We start from the raw sequence: 10,399 nt of genomic DNA, 5'->3' as shown, positions 1-10,399 counted from the left end.
GAGAGAGAGAGGGACGGAGGGAGGGAGAGAGAGAGGGACGGAGGGAGGAGAGAGAGAGGACGGAGGAGGGAGAGAGGGAGGAGAGAGAGGGACAGAGGGAGGGAGAGAGAGAGGGACAGAGGGAGGGACAGAGGGAGGGAGAGAGAGAGGGACAGAGGGAGGGAGAGAGAGAGGGACAGAGGGAGGGAGAGAGAGAGGGACAGAGGGAGGGAGAGAGAGAGGGACAGAGGAGGGAGGAGAGAGAGAGGGACAGAGGGAGGGAGAGAGAGAGGGACAGAGGGAGGAGAGAGAGAGGGACAGAGGGAGGGAGAGAGAGAGGGACAGAGGGAGGGAGAGAGAGAGGGACAGAGGGAGGGAGAGAGAGAGGGACAGAGGGAGGAGAGAGAGAGGACAGAGGGAGGGAGAGAGAGAGGGACAGAGGGAGGAGAGAGAGAGGGACAGAGGAGGGAGGGAGAGAGAGAGGGACAGAGGGAGGGAGAGAGAGAGAGAGGGACAGAGGGAGGGAGAGAGAGAGAGAGGGACAGAGGGAGGGAGAGAGAGAGAGAGGGACAGAGGGAGGGAGAGAGAGAGAGAGGGACAGAGGGAGGGAGAGAGAGAGAGAGGGACAGAGGGAGGGAGAGAGAGAGAGAGGGACAGAGGGAGGAGAGAGAGAGAGAGGGACAGAGGGAGGGAGAGGAGAGAGAGAGGGACAGAGGGAGGGAGAGAGAGAGAGAGGGACAGAGGGAGGAGAGAGAGAGAGGGACAGAGGGAGGGAGAGAGAGAGAGAGAGGGACAGAGGGAGGGAGAGAGAGAGAGAGGGACAGAGGGAGGGAGGAGAGAGAGAGAGAGAGAGGGACAGAGGAGGGAGAGAGAGAGAGAGAGAGGGACAGAGGGAGGGAGAGAGAGAGAGAGAGAGAGAGGGACAGAGGGAGGGAGAGAGAGAGAGGGACAGAGGGAGGGAGAGAGAGGGACAGAGGGAGGGAGAGAGAGAGAGAGGGACAGAGGGAGGGAGAGAGAGGGACAGAGGGAGGGAGAGAGAGGGACAGAGGAGGAGAGAGAGAGAGAGAGAGAGGGACAGAGGGAGGGAGAGAGAGAGGGAAGAGGGAGCAGAGAAGAGAGAGAGAGAGGGGACAGAGGGAGGGAGAGAGAGAGAGAGGGACAGAGGGAGGGAGAGAGAGAGAGAGGGGGACAGAGGGAGGAGAGAGAGAGAGAGAGGGACAGGGAGGGAGAGAGAGAGGGACAGAGGGAGAGAGAGAGAGAGAGAGGGACAGAGGGAGGGAGAGAGAGAGAGAGAGAGGGAGGAGAGGAGAGAGGGACAGAGGAGGGAGAGAGAGAGAGAGGGACAGAGGGAGGGAGAGAGAGGGACAGAGGGAGGGGAGAAGAGAGAGAGAGAGAGGGACAGAGGGAGGAGAGAGAGAGAGAGAGAGAGAGGGACAGAGGGAGGGAGAGAGAGAGAGAGGGACAGAGGGAGGGAGAGAGAGAGAGAGGGACAGAGGAGGGAGAGAGAGAGAGAGGGGACAGAGGGAGGAGAGAGAGAGAGAGAGGGACAGAGGGAGGGAGAGAGAGAGGGACAGAGGAGGGAGAGAGAGAGAGGGACAGAGGGAGGGAGAGAGAGAGGACAGAGGGAGGAGAGAGAGAGAGAGAGGGACAGAGGGAGGAGAGAGAGAGAGAGAGAGAGAGAGAGGGGGACAGAGGGAGGGAGAGAGAGAGAGAGAGGGACAGAGGGAGGGAGAGAGAGGGACAGAGGGAGAGAGAGAGAGAGAGGGACAGAGGGAGGGAGAGAGAGAGAGGGACAGAGGGAGGAGAGAGAGAGAGAGAGAGAGGGACAGAGGGAGGGAGAGAGAGAGAGAGAGAGAGAGAGAGAGAGAGGACAGAGAGGAGAGAGAGAGAGAGGGACAGAGGGAGTGGGAGAGAGAGAGAGAGGGACAGAGGTGAGAGAGAGAGAGAGAGAGAGGGACAGAGGGAGGGAGAGAGAGGGACAGAGGGAGAGAGAGAGAGAGAGACAGAGGGAGGGAGAGAGAGAGGGACAGAGGGAGAGAGAGAGAGAGAGACAGAGGGAGGGAGAGAGGGACAGAGGGAGGGAGGGAGGGAGAGAGGGACAGAGGGAGGGAGAGAGAGAGGGACAGAGGGAGGGAGAGAGAGAGGGACAGAGGGAGGGAGAGAGAGAGGGACAGAGGGAGGGAGAGAGAGAGGGACAGAGGGAGGGAGAGAGAGAGGGACAGAGGGAGGGAGAGAGGGACAGAGGGAGGGAGAGAGAGAGGGACAGAGGGAGGGAGAGAGAGAGGGACAGAGGGAGGGAGAGAGAGGGACAGAGGGAGGGAGAGAGAGAGGGACAGAGGGAGGGAGAGAGAGAGGGACAGAGGGAGGGAGAGAGAGAGGGACAGAGGGAGGGAGAGAGAGAGGGACAGAGGGAGGGAGAGAGAGAGGGACAGAGGGAGGGAGAGAGAGAGGGACAGAGGGAGGGAGAGAGAGAGGGACAGAGGGAGGGAGAGAGAGAGGGACAGAGGGAGGGAGAGAGACAGACAGACAGGAGGGAGAGACAGGGAGGGAGGGACAGAGAGAGGGAGGGAGGGACCGGAGAGGGAGGGACCGGGAGAGGGGGGGGACAGAGAGAGAGAGAGAGAGAGGGAGAGGGAGGGACAGGGAGAGGGAGGGACAGGGAGAGGGAGAGGGAGGGAGGGAGGGGAGGAGGGAGGGAGGGACAGGGAGAGAGAGAGAGAGAGGGGAGGAGGGAGGGAGAGAGAGGGAGGGACAGGGAGAGGGAGGGACGGACAGAGAGAGGGAGAGGGAGGGAGGGACAGAGGGAGGGAGGGACAGAGACAGGGAGAGGGAGGGAGTGAGAGAGGGAGTGAGAGAGGGGGACAGAGAGGGAGGGACAGAGAGAGGGAGGGACAGAGAGAGGGACAGAGAGGTGGAGGGAGGGACAGAGAGGGAGGGACAGAGAGAGAGGGAGGGACAGAGAGGGAGGGACAGGGACGGAGAGAGGGAGGGACGGAGAGAGGGAGGGACAGAGAGAGGGAGGGACAGAGAGACAGCGGGGAGAGAGGGAGGGACAGAGAGAGACAGCGGGAGGGAGAGGGAGGGATACCAAGAGAGGACAGGATATGCTCTCACTGCAGTCAGGGAGTGGTGGAGACAGAGATGCACTTCCTCACAGCTTGTAGAAAATATCAGGGCATAAGGGAGAATTTCTACCCAAAATTCACAAAAAATATGCCCGGAATTCAGAAATTTGAATGACGACCAAAAACTCCCATACCTACTAGGGGAAGAGAGAAATTGTGTAACCTTAGCGGCACACTACGTTACAGCTTGCCATAAACAGAGGGACAACCACTAAATATAAGAAAAGAGTATATACGAATGTATATTTATACACTCAGGGATATATCTGCTTATACACTGTATGGATAGATCTGTATTTATGTGTTCAACCATGAATGTTTTTCGATGCTTTGGCAACATAAGATGTACCTTGTCATGCCAATAAAGCGATTTGAATTGAATTGAATTGAATTGAATTGACAGAGGGAGGGACAGAGAGAGGGAGGGACAGAGAGAGGGAGAGAGGGAGGGACAGAGAGAGGGGAGAGGTGGAGGGAGGGACAGAGGTAGAGGGAGGGACAGAGAGGGGGAGAGGTAGAGGGAGGGACAGAGAGGGGGAGAGGTGGAGGGACAGAGAGGGAGAGGGGGAGGGACAGAGAGAGGGAGGTACAGAGGGAGGGACAGGGAGAGGGAGGGACAGAGGCGGAGAGAGGGAGGGACAGAGACACAGCGGGAGAGGGAGGGAGGGACAGAGAGAGACAGCGGGAGAGGGAGGGACAGAGCGACGGAGGGAGGGAGGGACAGACAGGGAGGGAGAGAGAGAGAGAGACAGACAAGGACAGAGAGACAGGGAGGGAGGGACAGAGACAGGGAGGGACAGACAGGGGCAGAGACAGAGACAGAGGGAGGGAGGGACAGAGAGACAGAGGGAGGGAGGGACAGAGAGACAGAGGGAGGGACAGACAGGGAGGGAGGGAGAGAGAGAGACAGACAGACAGAGAGAGACATGCATTTATACTATAATAAAATCAGAAAATGCTGGAAACACTCAGCAGCTCAGGCAGCATCTGTGGAGAGAGTAACAGAGTCGATCAGATTTCCAAAATCTGCAGTACAGTATTTTGCTCTTGCATTCATACATAGAAACATAGAGAAATCGGAGCAGGAGAAGGCCATTCGGCCCTTCGAGCCTGCTCCACCATTCAATATGATCATGGCTGATCCTCTATCTCAATACCACTTTCCTGCTCGCTCCCCCATACCCCAACGGTGCCTTTCACGACCTCAGGACGTTCCAAAGCGCTTTTACAGCCAATGAAGTAGTTTTGAAGTGTATTGATTGTTATAATGTACAGGGAGAGAGAGAGACAGAGGGATAATGTAATGGTTATGTTACTGGACTAGTATGAGAGCATGAGTTCTAAACCCATCATGGTAAGTTTAAGAATTTGAATTCAGTTTTTCTAAGTGTAATGTATCCAAGTTTGCTGATGATACAAAGCTAGGTGGAAAAGTAAGTTGCAAAGAGGCTGCACGGAGATATGGACAAGCTAAGTGAGTGGGCAAGAACATGGCTGATGGAATATAATGTGGAGAAATGTGAAGTTTGGTAGGAAAAATAGAAAAGCAGAGTATTTTTTAAATGGTGAGAGATTGGGAAATGTTGGTGTTCAGAGGGACCTGGGTGTCCTTGTACACGAATCACTGAAAGTTAACACGCAGGTGCAGCAAGCAATTAGGAAAGCAAATGGTGTCATAGAATGGTTGCAGCACAGAAGGCGGCCATTCGGCCTGTCGAGCCTGTGGCCTTTATTACAAGAGAAAATAATAATAGGATTGGGCAGAGTCAAAAGGATTTATGAAAGGAAAATTGTGTTTGACGAATCTGTTAGAGTTTTTGAGGTTGTAACTAGCAGAATAGATAAGGGAGAACCAGTGGATGCTGGTGTATTTGGATTTTCAGAAGGCCTTTGATAAGGTGCCACACATGAGGTTATTAAACAAAATTAGGGCCCGTGGGATTGGGGGTAATATTCTAGCATGGATTGAGGATTGGTTAACGGACAGAAAACAGAGAGTAGGAATAAACGGGTCATTTTCGGTTTGGCAGGCTGTAACTAGTGGGGTACCGCAAGGATCAGTGCTTGGGCCTCAGCTATTCACAATCTACATCAATTATATGGATGAGGGGACCAAATGTAATATATCCAAGTTTGCTGATGCTGGGTGGGAATGTAAGTTGTGAGGAGGATGCAGCGGCTTCAAGGGGATGTAGACACGCTAAGTGAGTGGGCAAGAACATGGCAAATGGAATATAATGTGGAGAAATGTGAAGTTAGCCACTTTGGTAGGAAAAATAGAAAAGCAGAGTATTTTTTAAACGGTGAGAGATTGGGAAATGTTGGTGTTCAGAGGGACCTGGGTGTCCTTGTACATGAATCACTGAAAGTTAACATGCAGGTGCAGCAAGCAATTAGGAAAGCAAATGGTATGTTGGCCTTTATTACAAGAGGATTTAAGTATAAGAGTAAAGACATCTTACTGCAATTATATAGCGCCCTGGTGAGACCACACCTGGAGTATTGTGCACAGTTTTGGTCTCCTTACCTAAGGAAGGATATACTTGCCATAGAGGGAGTGCAACGAAGGTTCACCAGACTGGTTCCTGGGATGGGGGATTGTCCTATGAGGAGAGATTGAGTCGACTAGGCCTATATTCTCTCGAGTTTAGAAGAATGAGAGGTGATCTCATTGAAACATATAAAATTCTTACAGGGCTCGACAGGGTAGATGCAGGGAGGATGTTTCCCCTGGGGAGTCTAGAACCAGGGGTCACAGTCTCAGAATAAGGGGTCGGCCATTTAGGACTGAGATGAGGAAGAAATGTCTTCACTCGGAGGGTGGTGAATCTTTGGAATTCTCTACCCCAGAGGGCTGTGGAGGCTCAGTCATCGAGTATATTGAAGACAGAGATCGATAGATTTTTGGATATTAAGGGAATCGAGGGATATGGGGATAGGTCGGCTTAAGAGTGCTTTAAGATTTATTTTGTCACGTTATCCCAGCATCCTTTCGCTTAGGTTTGTATTACTGTAGCAATCTGGGAGAAAAGCAAATCTTAATATGAACAACACAGTTCCAGTTTCAGCACTGACCACAGTAAGAGATAAGATACAGTCTACGTACTTACTGTACTATAAGCAAAGCTTGTAACACAGAGGCAAAGGCGGACAAGATTATAAGCTGGGTAAACACCTAAAAATGCAGCCTCAGCTAAGGGTGCAACCTACGTATTGTGTATCTAAGTAAGCGCAGGCCAATGTATATATTATAAGAATAGAACCAGGTCCCCTTGAAGGCACAGCGTTCTCGAGGATCAGGAGCCGTGCAAAGGGAGTCAGCGGGCGGGAGCTGGTCACTCCAGGGCTTGTGTGTTCTCATGACAGCGGAGAGCGTTCTCGGAGGGTAGTCGCAGCTTGGGAACCAGGTTGTATTTGCATTCATAGAAGATAGGATCAGGAGTAGGCCATTCGGCCCCTCGAGCCTGCTCCGCCATTCAATGAGATCATGGCTGATCATTCAATTTCAGTACCCTGTCCCTGCCTTCTCCCCATATCCCTTGATCCCTTTAGCCTCAAGAAATATATCCAACTCTTTCTTGAATATATTTAATGAATTGGCCTCCACTGCTTTCTGTGGTAGAGAATTCCACAGGTTCACCACTCTCTGGGTGAAGAAATTCCTCCTCATTTCAGTCCTAAATGGCTTACCCCTTATCCTTAGACTATGACCCCTGGTTCTGGACTCCCCGACCATCGGGAACACCCTTCCTGCATCTAGTCTGTCCAGACCTGCCAGAATGTAATAGGTTTCGATGAGATCCCCTCTCAATCTTCTAAACTCCAGTGAGTATAAGCCCAATCGACACAATCTCTCCTCATACGTCATTCCTGCCATCCCAGTTATCAGTCTGGTGAATCTTCGCTGCACTCCCTGCATGGCAAGAACGTCCTTCCTCAGATAAGGTGACCAAAACTGCACGCAATACTCAAGCTGCGGTCTCACCAAGACCCTGTACAACTGCAGCAAGACATCCTTGTTCCTGTACTCGAACCCTCTCGCTACGAAGGCCAACATACCATTTGCCTTCTTAACCGCCTGCTGCACCTGCATGCTTACCTTCAGTGACTGGTGCACAAGGACACCCAAGTCTCATTGCACTTCCCCTTCTCCCAATCTATTGCCATTCAAATAATAATCATTCAATAAAAATGGAAGACCAAATCAGTCACTGTACTAAAGCTTATTATTGTAAAAAAAAACAATCGTGCGTGACTCGTAAGCAGAGTTATTGTTGCCAGATTAACAACCCTTTGCTGCAACGGTAACCACAAAGAAATCAGTCCCAACAGGCGGGAAAGTGGCGCTGATGCAGAAGTTCAGCCATGATCTTATTGAATGGCGGAGGAGGCTGGAGGGGCCGAATGGACACAGGAACAGGAGGGAGGCCATTCAGCCCCTCGAGCCTGTTCCGCCATTCCGTGAGATCATGGCTGATCCGTGACCTAACGCCATATACCCGCCTTCGCCCCATATCCCTTTAATACCGTTGATAGATTTCTGTTAACCAATCTCAAATTTAAAATTGACTTTGCGGAAGAGAGTTCGAAAACCCTTTTGTGTGTAGAAGTGTTTTCTAATTTCACTCCTGAAAGGTCTGGCTCTAATTTGTAGATTATGTTGTCCCCTAGTCCTAGACTCCCCAACCAGCAGAAATAGTTTCTCTCTCTCTCTCTACCCTATTGGTTTTCCCCTTAGTATCTTCAAAAATTGGATCAACTCACTATTCTAAATTCCAGGGAATACGTATCAATAAATATGGCCTATTCCTGCTCCTGATGTTCCTATGAATGAGAAGAAACTATTACTCTTGGAGTTCCGGTCGCGAGCTGACACTCTTTGCCATCTCTTCGCAGAGCACCCGAAGAGGGGGGAGAAATCGCCGATGGGAAGCTCGGAGCAGACCACGTCGCGCCTGGACCCGGCGGAGCGCTTGGACCGATCCGAAGCCGCCGAGAAGCTCCACCCCTGCCCGGCCTGCGGCCGCACCTTCAGCCGGCCCTGCAACCTGGCCAAACACCGGTGCGAGCAGGGGTCGAGGGGGACGCCGGCGGCCCACCGCTGCGGCGACTGCGGCCGGAGCTTCGGCTACCCCTCCCAGCTGGAGGCCCACCGCCGGGCCCACACCGGCGAGCGGCCCTTCGCCTGCCCGCCGCCCTGCGGCAAGGCTTTCACCCGCCTGTCCAGCCTGCTGGCCCACCGGCACGCCCACACCGGCGAGAAGCCCTTCACCTGCTCCCTGTGCGGCAAGGCCTTCACCCGGGCCTTCAGCCTGCTGGCCCACCGCCGGGGCCTGCACTCTGGGCACCAGGCCTTCGTCTGCCCACTCTGCGGCAAGGGCTTCGCCCAGGCCTTCCACCTGCTGACCCACCGGCGCGTCCACACCGGCGAGAGGCCCTTCAAGTGCCCCGAGTGCGGGAAGGCCTTCACCCAGTCCTCCAGCCTCCTAACCCACCGGCGCGTCCATACCGGCGAGAGGCCCTTCAAGTGCCCTGAGTGCGGGAAGGGCTTCACCCAGTCCTGCAGCCTCCTGAGGCACCGGCGGATCCACACCTGACTGTGGCAGAGTGGGAGGAACGAGGAGGGCAGATTCTTGTGGTGCAGTGCCATCCAACCTGGGTTGGGGGAGGTGGTGCGACGTGCAGATCGTCTGCTGCTGCTGATGTTTAATGACCCACAACATCTTGGGAGCTGGAGTTTTAAAGCCTTAATTCAACGGACTCTCAGCTGAAATTGTTTTCCAATAAAAGAATTAACGTTCGACGTCAATCGCAGATCAATCTTTGTCGCCGACCATCTACAGCTCGGTGTGTGAAAGGGGCTCGGCTTAATCAAGTCTCCCATTAAATAGTGTCTCGCAATCTCAGCATCCTATTTGACCCTGAACTGAGCTTCTGACCACTGCCCCCCGGCCCCTATCCTCTCCATCACCAAGACCGCCTACTTCCACCTCGGTAACATCGCCTGTCTCCGCCCTTGCCTCAGCTCATCTGCTGCTGAAGCCCTCATCCATGCCTCTGTCACCTCTAGACTTGACTATTCCAGCACACTCCTGGCTGGCCTCCCACGTTCTACCATACCTAAACTTGAGGTCATCCGAAACTCGGCTGCCCGTGTCCCAATTTGCACCAAGTCCTTTTCACTCATCACCTCTGTACATTGGCTCCCAGTCCAGCAACACCTCGATTTTTAAAATTCTCATCCCTGTTTTCAAATTCCTCCATGGCCACGCCCCCTCCCTATCTCTGTAACTTCCTCCAGCCCTACAACCCTCGAAGGTCTCTGCGCTCCTTCAGTTCTGACCTCCTGTGCATCCCCGATTTTAATCAAGCTTCAGCTGCTTGGGCCCTAAGCTCTGGAATTCCTGCCCCAAACCTCTCCTTTTTACCTCCCTCTCTCCTTCTTTAAGTCACTCCTTAAAACCTACCTCTTTTACCAAACTTTTGGTTACCTGTCTAAATAACTCCTTATGTGGCTCAAGTAAAGTATCGTGTCCAATTCTGGGAGGATGTCAAGACCTTGGCGAGGGTACAGAGGAGATTTACCAGAATGGTACCAGGGATGAGGGACTGCAGACTAGAGAAGCTGGGGTTGTTCTCCTTCGAGCAGAGAAGGTTAAGGGGTGATTTGATAGAGATGTTCAAAAATGATGAGGCGTTTTGATAGATTAGAAAGGGAGAAACTGTTTCCACTGGCAGAAGGGTCGGCAACCAGAGGACACAGATTTTAGATCATTGGCATAAAAATACAGGGGGGTAGATGAGCAGAAATGCTTTTAAGCAGTGAGTTGTTGTGATCTGGAACGCACTGCCTGAAAGGGTGGCGGAAGCAGATTCAATAGTAACTTTCAAAAGGGAATTGGATAAATACTTGAAGGAGAAAAATGTACAGGGCTATAGGGAAAGAGCAGGAGGGAGTGGGACTAATTGGAGAGCTCTTTGAAAGAACTGGCGCAGGCACCATGGGCAGAATGGCCTCCCGCGCTTCAAGATTCCCGGTTGTGTTTTGTAGTGCTGCTTCGAGATTTTTCCGCTTATACTGCGTGACCCAAGTGCTTTCTTTAGATTCCGATGTTACTCGGGAACAAAGGGCGGGGGGGGGGGGGGGGAGAGACAGATAGTTTCCTTTGTCTTGCATCTTTTGTTGACTATAGGTAATCCACTTTAATATTTCTTATGTAGATTCTCTCTTCCACTATACAAAGTATTTAAACCACCGAAACAACAGGCCATACGGCCCAACAGGTCCATTCCGG

At 52.8% G+C, this 10,399-nt stretch overlaps 1 protein-coding gene across 1 annotated transcript; it reads left to right on the top strand.

Annotated features, from left to right (window-relative positions):
• Nucleotides 1-7,933: 7,933 nt before the first annotated feature.
• On the top strand, nt 7,934-8,907 carry LOC147118331 (uncharacterized). Its single transcript, XM_085984398.1, has one exon. It carries the CDS (start codon nt 8,030-8,032, stop codon nt 8,699-8,701), a length of 672 nt encoding a protein of 223 aa, XP_085840524.1. The 5' UTR covers nt 7,934-8,029; the 3' UTR covers nt 8,702-8,907.
• The last annotated feature ends 1,492 nt before the right edge of the window (nt 8,908-10,399 follow it).

This window comes from Somniosus microcephalus, chromosome 4 (assembly GCF_052327205.1).
Source record: "Somniosus microcephalus isolate GS21.2 chromosome 4, FLI_Smic_1.0, whole genome shotgun sequence".
Lineage (NCBI taxonomy): Eukaryota > Metazoa > Chordata > Chondrichthyes > Squaliformes > Somniosidae > Somniosus > Somniosus microcephalus.
Note: the sequence above shows the minus strand (reverse complement) of the source record. Positions and strands in the feature narration are given on the sequence as shown.